This window comes from Caloenas nicobarica, chromosome 13 (genome assembly GCF_036013445.1).
Source record: "Caloenas nicobarica isolate bCalNic1 chromosome 13, bCalNic1.hap1, whole genome shotgun sequence".
In the NCBI taxonomy this organism is placed as follows: domain Eukaryota; kingdom Metazoa; phylum Chordata; class Aves; order Columbiformes; family Columbidae; genus Caloenas; species Caloenas nicobarica.
Window position 1 is genome coordinate 3,161,378 of NC_088257.1, and position 14,638 is coordinate 3,176,015.

General features: G+C 41.8%; 1 protein-coding gene across 2 annotated transcripts in view; it reads left to right on the plus strand.

The window, feature by feature from the left end:
• Positions 1-11,681, plus strand: part of CPEB4 (cytoplasmic polyadenylation element binding protein 4) — a 42,700-nt gene extending 31,019 nt beyond the window's left edge. For both annotated transcript variants that reach the window (XM_065644304.1, XM_065644305.1), the window contains exons 5-9: positions 1,858-1,947; positions 2,601-2,719; positions 3,612-3,726; positions 3,937-4,118; positions 7,364-11,681. In XM_065644304.1, the coding sequence (XP_065500376.1) occupies positions 1,858-1,947; positions 2,601-2,719; positions 3,612-3,726; positions 3,937-4,118; positions 7,364-7,591 (734 nt within the window). In that variant the 3' untranslated portion in view covers positions 7,592-11,681. The remainder of the gene's footprint in view (positions 1-1,857; positions 1,948-2,600; positions 2,720-3,611; positions 3,727-3,936; positions 4,119-7,363) is intronic.
• The last annotated feature ends 2,957 nt before the right edge of the window (positions 11,682-14,638 follow it).

Genomic DNA, 14,638 nt, shown 5'->3' on the forward strand with positions numbered 1-14,638 from the left:
TGAGGAGCCAGGAGTTTGTGGTGGGTCCATCATACGGACAAAGGTGACGGAATACTGCGGTTGTTATTAAAAAAATAAGTTTTATATATATATACCTATCATGCACAAGTGTTGTGAAGCTTCACGGCAGCATAGTTCTGTGTTCTGTCGGAGCGTGCTGAGATAGTGGTTAAAGGAACTACAGCAACTGTGAATCTGAAAAGTTGCTTTTTCTTTATCACGCAATCATTTGAATGCCCAGTTCTTGTGTCAGGGAGAGTAACTGGAATGCGGTGCAGAGTGTGCTGCTGGGACCTGACAACCCGGCTTTCATGTCAAATGTGGGAGCTACTTTGTGAAGGTCAATTATAACATGTTTGCAAGAAAAAAAATGATCTTATAGTCTCTCGTTGTTGTCGTGGTTTTTTTTAACTTCATCACCTCTGTTTTTTAAAAGCAGATGAGCACCATGGATAGTTTGGGCTCTGTGGACCTTAGCTACTAAAGAATAGGACTTTTCTTAAACCCGTGCTAGGAGGGTAGCTTGAATTTTTGAGTCTTGCTTCTGCCAGCACTCTTCCTGTTAAATGCACAAGTGTGAATTAGGATGAATATACCATTTAAAAATCTACGTCACAGCTGAATTTCTCAGGTTTTTCTCATCCTGTTTTTAGAAAGCGTTTTATGTATGTGCTTTAACATGAAATTTGTGTTAAGTGCTTAGCGGAGATACATGTTAAGGTAGATATATAGTAAGTATTGTTCTCCTTGGTTTATAACCTCATCAGCGTGTAACCTCGACACACGACCATTGCTGTGCACGTTCCTGATCCGTGGTGCACAGAGCAGCCGTCAGCACAGTGGATGCTCAGTTGCTGTTTCGTTAGCAACGTCATCAAAGGGCGTAAAAAACCTGAAAAAAGAGAGAATTAGTAATGCCTTTTCAGAGTTCTAACCCAATTTGAGTAGGGGGAAAATCTTCTAAATTGTGCATTAGGAACCGCGAACCGTGTGCTGGTGTAGAAATGGCTGTGATACCATGACCAGAATCCAGCTGAGCAGTGGGGCAGGTGAGGTGACACTCCAGCAAGGATCTTTTTGTTTCAATACTTTAATGAAAAATTCTTGTCCAAAGAACTTTAATTAGCGATGTTTCAGGTGTATTTGTGGAGAAGGAAAAGGGAATTAATCACTCAATTTCTGGAAAGCCAGAATTGCAACTAGAAGACTTCTGTGAGACGAAAGTATGCAAACTTCTACCAGTAATTTGAGGTCAAAGGCAGAATTGAAATGGATGCAAGAATTTCTTTTTGATATAGTGATATATTCTTGCCATCTCTCTATGAAATTCCATAGCTATGGCCTGCAAGTTTACGTTACTTTGAGGTCAAGCTCAGATAGTGTTTGTAGACGTGGCGCTAGCGTGTGATGTGCAGGGGCCTGGCTGGGTCTTGTCATAGTCCATCCGTTTTTTTCCAGTCTTTCTGCAATGATAAGGAACATTGGCAGAGCCGATTGCTTACTAGCAAGTCAGGAAATTGTCTTTAAAGTCTTTGTGAGAGAATAGTTGAAGCCAGGTTATGATAGCTGGATAGATGCAGTGACTCCATTTCTGCAAATTACTGGGTTACGATCCTTCATTTATAATCATCTGTAGGAAGAAAAGCTTCATCTTTGATCTGTCCTGTTTTCTAACGCGTGTTCTCACTTATAAATATTCCCCACCAGCTGGTAAACATTGCTATGAGCTGCTGAACCTTTAGGGTCACAGAATGTTTATTTATAGGGTAAAGCTACCTGAAATCAGTGTTCTTCAAATTGTCTTCCATTCGATTTATTTTAATTTCAATTTGTGCCTTTTCCCTTCTCTCTTTCCAGATGAGATCACTGCTAGTTTTCGTCGCTTTGGACCTTTGATTGTAGACTGGCCACACAAGGCAGAGAGCAAATCTTATTTTCCTCCTAAAGGTAAATATCTGGTAACCAATAACATAAGAGCATTTTAGAATCATTTTTCTTGATAAGACTCAACTTTAGACAAGATTATTGTGACAGTGACCCAGTGTTTCGGGGGGAAAAAAAGTTGAATCGTTGGGATTGTTATAAACTGCTGGAATTTAGAATGTGACTTTGCAATTATTCTGCACTGAAATAATTCTTCCTTAACTTCCTGGTTTTACTTTATTCAGTTTTCTTTTTTCTCCCCCTGTTGTTACTCATTTTTGTAATAATAGTCATAAGAGTCAAGGTTGTTTTTAAAGGGACTAAATGCCTTCCTCAGAATCTGGGAAGGACTTATACCTTATATTGACAACCTAGCTCTGGCACTAAACCATGTCCCCGAGAACCTCATCTAAACACCTTTTAAACCCCTCCAGGGATGGTGACTCCACCACTGCCCTGGGCAGCCTGTTCCAGTGCCCAACAGCCCTTTCCATGAAGAAATGTTTCCTAATATCCAATCTAAACCTCCCCTGGTGCAAATGTGCAAGAGCATCTTGCAGTTTGTCCGTCACTGTATGCTAGTGTGATGACATGGTGCCAAGCATAAGTCTGGGTTGAATTATTATCCTACAGGCACATAGACAAAAGAAATTCTATGTTTGTTTTCTCTTTTGTAGGATATGCGTTTTTGCTGTTCCAAGATGAAAGCTCTGTGCAGGCACTGATTGATGCATGTATTGAAGAAGATGGAAAGCTCTATCTTTGTGTTTCCAGCCCCACTATCAAAGACAAACCGGTAGGTAGAATTGTCAGGACCTGCACAATTCCTCTACGATAACCAGAAATTGTTCTCTTCAGATGCCTTTTTTCCTTTTTTGTGTCTCAGAGCGCTAATGTTTAAATTTCTTTAAGGCATCAAATTAAGTTCTCAAATGGACATTATGAAGTTTTTTACCCTAGTTACAATTAGTATTTTTGTTAGAAAAAGGATTGCTAAATGTCATAATTGCTGATGTAATAAAGATACTTCCAGACAGGTATTTTATGCTTATTATTGATTAAACTGTAGAATTCATACTGAGTGTTGGCATGTAACATGTTTTGACAGAGACAAATCCAAAAAAAAAAAAACCGTAACGTGGCATTGGACTGTAAATTACTAGTACGAATGGTTTTGGGGCTGATGCAAGTCTGTTAATTGTGAGAGAGACTTCTGCCATGTATCTGTATTTCACAAGTGGCCAGCTGTAGGCAAATACGAAGCAGGTAGTTCTGCATGGTAAATAAACACGCAACTTTGTGCGCTGGAGCCTGTTGCATGGAGATAACGCTGGTCTAGTGCTTACACTTGGCTGGAACAGCACGAGTGGCTCAGATCCGTCTGCACCAGTGTGGTTTGTACAGCACAGTTCAGTCCTGATTAAGAAAATGTGTAATTAGAGGGGGAGTGTTTTCCCAGAAATTTGGGTAACACGGAAGTGGCGAAATTTAGTACGATCAAGTGGTGTGTCTTAACAGAGCGTATTACAATTTCATTTTGAGAAATTATTGCTGAATGAGTAGAAAACTAATTTAGAAAGTACAGCCGTTTAAGTGGTTTTCTTCTTTGTCAGATAACTGTGTTAATTTGTATTTCTGAGACATTTTGAATTGTGAATGGTTAAATAAAAAAGGCTTTTTGTCCATAGGTTCAGATCCGGCCCTGGAACCTCAGTGATAGTGATTTTGTTATGGATGGTTCACAGCCTCTTGACCCACGAAAAACCATTTTTGTTGGCGGTGTTCCTCGGCCTTTACGAGCAGGTACGCCGCGTGTTCCGCAGCGCTGGGCGCGTTGGACGTGCGGTCTGATTCGGGGAGCAACGGGGGCGACAAGTTATTTCAGCAAGGGAAGTACGAAGTGTTGTCGACGCTTGTAGTGGGGGACGTGAATACAAACGGGCTGTTTCGTTGGACGCTTTTAGAAAAAATTACCAAGTCTACACCACCATTTCACTTTCCTTTCTGGTTTAGTGGAGCTGGCGATGATAATGGATCGGCTGTACGGAGGGGTGTGCTACGCTGGAATCGACACGGACCCCGAGCTGAAGTACCCAAAAGGAGCTGGGCGGGTTGCGTTTTCTAATCAACAGAGTTACATAGCTGCTATCAGCGCTCGCTTTGTTCAGCTGCAGCACGGAGAGATAGATAAACGGGTAAGGTCTTCACGCGCCTTCTGTTTTTGTACAGTGCTTTCGCTGGAAATGCTTTCCCATGTAAACGTGTGCCATTGTGAAGACCGTAAATGTTATATCAGATTAATTGCATATTTAGGGCTGGATTGTGCCACTCGGATACGACACAGAATAAAAATGAAGGAGCAGTACAGAGCTGCTGCTTCTGGAACGTGGGAGGCAACTGTGAAGCAGGCTTTCTCAGATTGCTTTGCATAATGGGAAGCGTGTCAGCTGCCTTGCCCTTTTGTGAGAATATTGCACTCAACATATACTCCCGCTGCAAGTGTTTGCACTTGTGGTGTGTGTATAATGTCGGGGAGGAAGGCGTCTGCCAAGGATGGAGCAGTTCCTGCTGCTGTTCTGCCTCTTTGGAGAGAGGGGCCAGAATGTGGCCCTCGTGTCACACATGGTGTGCTGGGTGTCCCCAAAGAGCATCGCAGTAATGCATTGTAACCTCGTTAGTGAGCGTTCCAGCTCACAGTCATCCTCCACAGCTTACGTAAAGGCTGTGTCTGGTTATTTTTTTCCTTTATTATTATAAATTAAAGGAATATACCAAATGGATCTGCAGTTTGCTTGCCTCCACGCGCTCATCAATATGAATCGTGATCTTCGGGCCACAATTTTGAGAAACTCTCATCCTTACATCTACCATTTTGTCTAACTCACGCTTTGTCTCTGGATTTTTCTTACATGACTGTCATTATTGATGTTAATTTTATAATTACTACAGAGGAAACCCCCCAAACGTGGCTGATTAGCTGATTATCATTCCACTTCTGCTTTGGCTATAAAACTTGGGTAGAAGAATTGTAACAACAATTTGACTGTGGGCCTGTGAACTGGAATGTCTTTGTTCTAATCTTGGCTCTGGAATAAGTTCCGTACGGCTTTGAACAAATAATTTGGGCCTCCCTTGTGCAACTTCTGGTTGCATAAGCAGACGCTTGGGTGAATAGGTCCATTGAAGCTGGTGGGACTACAAATTTAAGTAAGTACTTGTGAACTCTAGCAATGGTTTTGCAATCTATTTCCCCTTCCTTCTCCTTATTTCCCCATTTTGTGTGTCGTTCAGAAGAAACGTGGAGAGGTGAGCGCTCGGAGGATTCAGTACAAGAGGGGTTGGGTGCGTGAGAGATACGGAAGTGCAACAGTGGCAGTACTACCGTTAGTAATATGGTGCTATTTATTAATAATTATTTCTAATGAAGTTTGAAGTTGTTCTGTAAAAATAAAAATGAGGAACAAGAAGGGATTTCCTGTCAGATTAGCCAAGGAGGTGCTGCCAAGGGCTGTGCCCTTTGGAGAGAGAATCCAAATGAAACGCTCAGCGGCCTGTGGCACCAGCACTGCGGAGCTGCTGCCAGTGCTGCCGCCCCGTGCTCACCAGGGGAAGCCGCTGTCACTTCAGCTCTTTTTCTGAAGTTGGGTCACCTCAGTACGCCCAACACAAGTACAGATTGCAAGCTTTAGTTGGTGCATGCACTTTGGCACGCACTGAATACATGCGCTGAGGACTCTGACTAATATCTGTGGGTTTTAAACTTGCACAAAAACCAGTGCCACGGTAACAGGCTAAAGCAAGCAGAGGTGTAATTACCTGTGCTGTTGTGTGGAGTCTGAATATAGACGTAATAAAGCAGCAGAATTGCTACGTTGTGGAGGCCTGCACAGCATATTTGTGGGTTCTCCTCTCAGCACTTGTAGAAAACAACACTCATCAATGAATACCCAACCTCAAATGACAGGGCAAAGTAGGCGATGAAGGAAGAACACGGTATTAGGAGTATTTGTCTGCCTCTGCCCTTTTACAAATTCCTTCTTCTGAATTGGTGTGGAGGGGTGTTTGGGAAATGCACCTCTAGCAACGGAAGGGGAGAGAAACTGAGGCTGCTGTACTGTCTCCAAGTGATTAAATATACTGTAAGCAAAACGGCATCAAACTAGTGCAGTGCTCTGTCTGGACTGTGATAGAATTCGGTAAGTTTAAGAACACGTGAACTTGTGAATGTCCTGGTTGGAATGAGCTGGGTTCCCCCTGAGGTTTGTGAGCATCCCTGGGGCAGATGCAGAGATAACAGGTTAACGGCAGAGACACTGCATATTTGGAAACGTTTGTGAAAACACCTAATTAAGTGAGCTTTAGAGAACCCTTGCCAACACTTCTGGAACAGGAACTTGTAACTATAGTTTTTTTAGCGTGAAGGTTTGTGTTGCACTTGTGATATATCACACGGGCCTTTCACAGTTCTGTGGAGCAGAGGAATGGGGGTGGAGGTGATCACTGGTTTTGAGGTGAAACTGAGCCTTTCGGGGCATGTCCGAACGAGCTGTGCTGTAGCCAGCTTGAGTGCTGTGAAGGGCCAGGTTTGCCTTGCTGTCCCCGACAACGTGCTCCGGAATCGGGTTTTGTACCCCGCAGTGCAGCGAGTTCGGTTTTGGGATGCAAAAACCTAAATTAAAAGCTAGTAGCCTGCAGATGTTGCGGTGTCAATGTATCCTGGGAGCGCCAGCTGGTAAGTTCCTGTGAGTCATTATCAGCGAAGAACTTGAAGAAATTTTTCTCCTCCTTGTTTGCTGTGCTGAATTACTGCGCATCAACTCGGCCTTAATGCCAACAGCGTAGGTGGTCGTCAGTCCCATTTTAAGCTTCTCATTTGATCCCAACAGGATGAGGACTAAGCCACAGAAAAAAGAAAACAAAAACATGCTGTTTATTAAGATAATAAATGAAATTTTTGAAAGGTGGAAATTCAGCCGTTGAAATTTGCAGACCACCTGTGTATTTCATCCGCAGTTACACTGTTGTGTAAACAGGTGACGTTCCTACCTGAAAGGGTAGGAGGTTAATTGTGCGTCACCGTACTTGCAAATAAACCCCCAGAATTCTCCAGGGTTTTGATGTGAATCTGTATCGCATCTGTAACAACAGGTTGATCGGTCCTTTCTGTAAATCAGCGTCAGCACATGTGATACTGATGGTCAGCGTTGGTTTCTGGGGGGGTTTTGAGGCTCAAGGGGGACAGCAGGGGCAGGATTGTTCTCAAGTGCCTTTAGTTTCGGACGTTTAATGGCGCCGGTCGTGTGTGATGAGGAGGGAAATTCTCGAGTGTGATGTTCCCGACTACAATCCTGGTAGAACACAGATAGTAAATAGCGTGGAATTGTCATTATCTACATTGTTATCAAGAGCTGTAAACTTTCTTTTCATTTTCTGGCTGCAGGTGGAAGTTAAGCCATATGTCCTGGACGATCAGCTTTGTGATGAATGTCAGGGGGCCCGTTGCGGTGGAAAATTCGCTCCGTTTTTCTGTGCTAACGTTACCTGTCTGCAGTATTACTGTGAATATTGCTGGGCTGCTATCCATTCGCGCGCCGGCAGGGAATTCCACAAGCCCCTGGTGAAGGAGGGAGGAGATCGCCCGAGACATATTTCATTCCGCTGGAACTAATGGATGGCTGCAGTGCTCAGACGCAGGCAAACTCCAATTAAGTGCACTCTTCTGTTATCCTGATTGTCCCTACCCCGCCCTACCTTTTCTCTTACTCAAGATAGCATGTCCTTTTGTAGTAGTCTGTAATTTAACAATAGTATAATGAAAGAACGACCTATAATATGGGTATTTTGTAGAATCTTGTCATTGAAAACTGTATTGGGAACTCCTTTTCGTATTGATAACACGTTGCGAGTTGCATTCTCTTGTCTTTACTACCGAGAGAACACTTAATTTCGTGCAACATTTTCTTAGAGGAGAGAAAAATATTAAGAAAAGAGAATTGAAACAATAGAGTATTTTGGTTTTTTAATTAAATTATTGTTAATAAAGAACGTAATAATACTTTTATTAAAATAACTGTGTAACAATAACACTATCAGTCTGTTCTGACACTTTTCCCCCACAGAAGCCTGTTTTTGCCTCTCTTTTTGTTTTGACTTTGGATTTTTCCAGCAACAGATGAAGTCAGCATTTACTTACCAACAGGAAAGAGCATGTTTAAAGCAACAAAAATGCATGAGCAAAGTTGAAGCAGCTTTATAATAATGATCTTTTTTTAAAAAATCTGTTAAGGGTTTTGAGGCTGAAATTTTAGCTCGGTGTGTACCTGACCGTGCCTGTGACTACCACTCACACCCAAATTACTGACAAGATAGGCAGAGCTTACTATATTTTCATCAAAATGATTACATTTTAAGAATTGCTGAATGTAAAAGTTGAGTAAAGTTACTACTGAGGGGGGAGTGCACTTTTTTTTTTCTTTAAAAGAAATCAATGGTGTGATTACAGCCCTAGAAAATCCTACCAAAGCTAGAGTAATGACAACTAGTTCACCGGCATTTCCTCTCTTGAAGGATAAATATATAGATTTTATTTTTGATGGCTATATATAACTCTATATCCTAATATACTAACATTCATCAGGGGCCAGCCTTTGCTCTCCATTTTGACGTGAAAAAGTAGAAAACCTAAAGATACCTCAAGGATATCGCTGATTTTTACTGAAGTTTTGATATTCCATTGTGTCACACAACCTAAAATTGGCTGCTTATTTCTTTCCCATCTTGGATGCAAAGTTAGTGCTAAATACCCTCGACTTTGGTTGTAAGAGAAGGCACGAGCCGGAGTAGTTTCCACATCTCGTTTTGCACCGTTTTCTGAATTTGTGCATGAAATGGTGCAAGTGCTTACGCCTTTTGTACTCTTCCTGTAGAAAGGATCCCAACTAAGAATCCACCTCTTCAGAGCTTAAAATTGGGAGATAAACACAGGTGTTTGAAGTGCCAACATTGCTAGGTTAATGCCCGCTTTACTATCCATACGTTCTGCCTTGAGAAGCGTTAACGCAGCGCATGTTAGTGGAGCGATAAACCGGAGCGGGTGCAGGGGTTTAGTTGGAAATAGTTGAATGAAGGAGTTGTTCTGAACCTTCTTTTTCTTCCTTTTCGAGCGAACGCCCCGGCCAACTTCTCCAGCGCTCGTTTAGCAGTGTCCAAACGACCCGATTCAGTGGCAATGTTCCGAAGCGCGCGCGCAGCCCGGATCTCAAACCAAAGACTTGCCTCGGCACTGCTTGGGAACCTCCTGCCCCCCCAAACAGCCTCGGGCGGCCCCTCGTCCCCTTCCCACGTTATTATCTGTATGAGAAGCAGTTTTTATTTTCAATACAGGCTTTAATGAACTATAACCTTAAAGTTCCAAAGGTCAAAATGGAGACATTTGCTGTCTACTAGTCAAGTATAGAAAGGGAGCTGCTTTTAATGAAATCCCTGAAAATATTGACAACAGTAATGCAAATGCAGAGTGCTCTTGTGTAGATTGTCAGGGACTTTTTTTTCTCTGAAGTACATAATTCTAGTCGGAATGTTCCTTTAGTTATTTAACGCTTGTTGGTGGCTTGGGGTGTGCGATTGTGCCGATCCTACCCAGTGAACAGGTGAGATGGGTTCACATGACAAGAAATAACACTGTTTGAGAACTAGCTTTGAATAATAATTTTCCCTTTGTACATGACCTGCTGAATTTCGGTACAGTGTTTTTGTAGCTAACTTATTTTGTCATGCACATAATGTATATTTGTTATGCACTACTTTTGTATATCTTGTTTTTCCAACAGTGAGCATTTTTAGGCACACTTTTCACTGACGGGATATCTCTTTATGCAATACCTCAATTTTTCATATTGCAAAGAGTAGCTTTTTGTACTTTTATTACTGAGAGATCTTCATATACTTCATTTTTTAATATAAATAATTTTAATAAATTTTATTTTCTTATATTCTGCTTTTTATACATTTCAGTGCTCTGCATACATTTTGAATTATGGATGTTGTGCACTGGCAATGCTATTTTAGAATCTGCAGAGAAAAGAAAGCATGTTGCTTAAACATCTTAGCCCAGCACCAGGTATTTGGTGTACATATAATTTAAGAAATAGTATATGTAAAGTTGAGAATTAAAGAAGAAAAGCATGAAAGTGACAAACGACGCTGTCTTTAGACCCATGAAATTTAAATGCATCAATAGAGTGTAGAAATTTAAAAGTAAAGAAACATCGAAATTGTCTACCGCTTCTTACTGAGTTTTTAAAAATTATACACAAATGCAGACGTTTTTGGTGAATGTTTAGCCATTTTTAATATTAATAAAAAAATCGATGTTAGGTGTTTGATGCAGAAACGTTGTCTGCTCTTTTAAATTCTATTTAAAGAGTAAAAGAGAGCCTGCTAGGTGGCGGGCATGTAATGTTAGTATGCATGACTAATGTAAGAAATCGTTATTCTACTAATATTCACTTGTGATTGTGTGACAAGCGTGTTTACAGATTCTTTGGTTACACTTCGATTTACAGGGCATCAACAATTCTAGCCATTACTCCGTACTTCAGCAGCGGTTCCGCGGGATTTGTAGCCGGGGTTACCGTGTAGCTCCCGACGGAACCGCCGTGTACTCGGGTGACCGGTCTGGGGGTTTCACTTCAGTTTGCAACAGGGTTCAGAATGCGCATGTAGTTTTCTCCCACTCGCATGGCACCGGCCGTGTACTTACAATGTAGTTACAGAGTAATTACATGGTTCTTTTTGCAATGTAAAATAAGGTGTTTCTGATTATTTTCTATGTCAAGGAGCCCCACCGCCCCGTGCTTTTTGGTAGAGTTTGAACTTCTCCATACACAGACCTCTGCAGAACGCAAATTGAGAACTTGCAGTGAGTGAATTTAGCGTTTTCTAAGGATGCTGTTGGAAAGACTTGATAATTCACCCCTTTTGTTGTTGAAGAATTAAAACCTTCTGTTAAAAGGTGATTTAAAACTTGAATGTGATGAATTGTGGCAAGTTAACTTCAAGTTATGTGCAATACCTATTTCAGACTTCTGGAAGATCTTTGCAGTGTAATTCTTTGTTTTTAATTGAAGACATTTAAAAATGTCATTTTCTACTGTTCTAGTAAATCCTCTTTCTTGCTGGTGTTTCTAAAGAAAAGAATCAGAAATCAATCTTTCTACTAATGTAAATTTGAGATTATTTTTAAAAAAATGGAATAAAAGGTTTTGGTCATTTGCTTTATTTTATTATCTTATTTTAAAGCTACTGTGATAGCATTGTAAGAATTGGGACAATATTGTATTCAACTGTTTTATTTTTTATATTTTAAAATTTTAAAGTATAATTAGTTTTTATAATTTTCATCAGATTTTTTTGTTATATTTTTTGGAAGTGAAACTTTTAGCAAGTGGGTGTCTAGTTTTTACTAATCCCTAATATGTTTTTCCCCCAATGTATTGCTCATATTATCAGAAGGAAGAGTTATTTAAGTATGTCAGTTAATTGTACTACTTGGCTGAATTTCCATATAGTTTTTACTGTGTATGGGGAGGTTGTAGTATTTATTATAGCATTTTAAATAAGGGTAATTCATTTTTTATTAAAGTCATTTTCACGTTTAAGTTCATATTTTTGTATGTTCTACTCTAAGTTATATAACACAAGTTACTTTTTTTAAAGAGTTCATTTGTTGAAGTGCTAGTGGAAATTAATGTTATTAAATAGTTTGCAAATGACTATTTATACCAGTATGCATATAATTTTTAAATATTTGTAATGTGAGATGTTGAATGAATAAAACTTTTAACTCAATGCTGCTGCTTAACTTTTTTTCTTTAAGCTTCCTGTGGACTCGGGCCGAGTCCTGCAGCCCCGTTCTGGTCCCAACACCGAGGATGGTTTTGTAGGGGGTGCAGGGAGGGTAATGACCACCCGAGGGGTGCCGAGCACCCTGAACGCTGCGTTAAATCGGTGCAAAATCAGCGCGTGATGCTGCAGAAATGGGACGGGCGGTGTCCAGAGCACCGTAGAACTGCTCTTTAAATCAGGCTTTAAGATGAACTCTTTTTACTGCTCGTGTCCAGGTGTTGTCTTCAGAGCGCGTTGAGTGCCAGCTCCTTAATTTCGTGAGTTCGGTGCTTGTCGAGTATTCGTTCGAAATCGCGTGCGGCTTTGGGAAAACCTTTCAGCAGCTTCAGCGCTGCCAGTTCTACTACTTTTTGCTCAGCCTTACGTCTATCAGCCCGGCCAAAGGACTGTGGCTGGATCGCTTGGTTCTACTTGGTGCTGTGAAAATGAAGGTACAAATGGAGTTAGGCGGGCAGGTTAGTGACAATACCACTGAGACGGGTAACGCGCCATGTGCCGCCGGGGCAAAGGGATCACCAGGCTGGGGATGGGGTAGATCCAAACAAGGTGGGACAGACGAGGATTGTTTTGTAATTTTCACATGGATGTGATCTGATAGAAGGAAAACGTCTGGCATTTTGAAGAGCTCGGTAGTGTCAGCTGTTAGTTTAACATATCTAAACTTGCAGTGTCTAAAGTCTTGTGAAGTAACAGCCTTATGATCTGCCCTTCAAGGACTGTTCAGCAGGAGCTGTGCGTAAAGGATTCAAGAGTTCTGCATCCTCAGTAACAAGGAATTCCCAACCTTCCTTGGGTTTCTTGCTTTGTTACAAACCGCGAAGCTTCAACGACGTGTAATTCTGATTGGCCTGGGAGTCGCTCTGGAATTGTGAGTCCGAACATGCCCGTGTACCTTGTGAGAATAAACTGCTGCCCAAAAGAGTCCTGGAGCAGGAACCAGCCTGGTCCTGCTGCCCTGAGCAGCACTTTGCATTGGTGTCTGAGCCACTAATCTCTTGTGCCATCAGCTAAGGAACCGTGCTGTACGTGTTAAATAGATGTCGAGTAGTGTTCTTTTCTGTGAGTGCTTCAGGAAATGCAGATGTTGTAGAATGGAGCTGTAATGGGATTAGTTCTGCAAGATGCTAATCACTTCAATTCCCACTGGCTTCAGATGATGCGCACTTAGAAGCGCATGCCTTTAGAAACTACTTTTTAACAAGAATGAAAAGTTTCACTGGTGACTCCGTGCATAGTCTTCCAATCGCTTAAAATGGCTATTTAAAAATAAACAGAAGATGCTGGTACGCTTCAGATCAGAAATACAGAGGCTGGAGGTGCATTGTCTGCCCAGCGAATAATCGACTGCTTAGTGCTGCAGTTTGTGCCGGTCCAACGGCAGCAGACAGCACTGCCTGGTGCTCAGCTGGGACGGAGCGTTGTCTCTCCGGTCTCTGCCTTGGTCTCGTTGGAAATCGTCATAGTTCAGCCGCTCCCGATGGGATAACAAGTTCTTGACGTTGTTTTCAAGCGCAAATGGTATTTTAGAAAGCATGTGCTTATCAGTGCTTTATCTGATAATGGTTTTAATAAGAGCGATAGATGTGAAATTTGGTCCTGGAGTTTGGGGGTCTAAGTCTCCTGGTGGTTAATGGTTGCACTCAATGATCTTAAAGGTCTTTTCCAACCAAAGTGATTTTATGCCATAGTGGTGGGATTAGTGATGTCCCTCAGGAACAAGGCTCTCCCTCCCTTATTGGTTTAAATTCAAAATGCTGTAAACTTAGAGGTGTTTATCAGGACGTAGCGTCTGATTTACAGTTTGGGACGTGTATATTCATTTGAAAATTTGCTACCTGAAGAAGGCAAAATACTTCGAATGTTTAATAAATGAAATTTTATTACATAGGCAGAGGCTAAAAAATTCAGCTCGACGAGGTGAAATGCCAAAAGTCTGGAGCGTTCAAAACTAAAAACAATCACTGATGGTGGTGATGGCCTTGGCTGATTCTGAACTGCTGAGAAGTGACTTTCTAGGAAAGATGATATAACAAATCCCTTTTGGGTTTCAGTTTGTCCTGAAACTATAAATAAATGCTACAGACAGGCTCCAGAAGATGGGGATGTGCCCGCGGGGTGGAATTTCAGAATTTCCGCAGTACATGAATCTCAGCGATTTTCTTTCAGCACAAACTCATGGAGCTCTCTCAGCCACCAGCTTTCTCTTGGGTGCTGCTTTCGCTAAATGAGCTGCGACATTCCACACCAGTGGAGAAACTCCGTTTGGGTGGAGGTGGATATAACCCATCTAGTGCAGATTTAAAGGGTAAGGGATATTTTAAAGAGAGTCTCCTAGCTGTCCAGTTATTGTTGGACGGTTTCTCCTGTCCGTCCTCATTTCCAGCTGCGGTTTATTCAGCGCTGTGGAAGCCGGTCCAGCCACAGCCCGAACTGCAGGAAATCTGAGACAAGGAACAGCCCCAGAAAGGACAGATGAGGAAAAAACACCGACAACTCTTCCTCTCTATGTAAAATAAGCTGATTCAGGCTGTCAGTATGAAAAACAGCCTGCGGGATAAGAATATACATGCAGCTGTCTTTCCAGTCATAGAAGCTGAAGCGGGGGTTGGATCGGTGCTCTGAACGTGTTACAGAACTCGCCGGTTCGGATGGGGAGAAAGGCTTTTTGGAACTCGACGCCCTGATTAATGCTATCGGATATCACCCGTTTTCCTGACACGTGAACTAGAATTTGCCGACTTTTTGTAAGGCCTGCCAGAGGGACAATTTGATACTAAACGTTAATTTATTTGAGTGTGTCTATCACTAA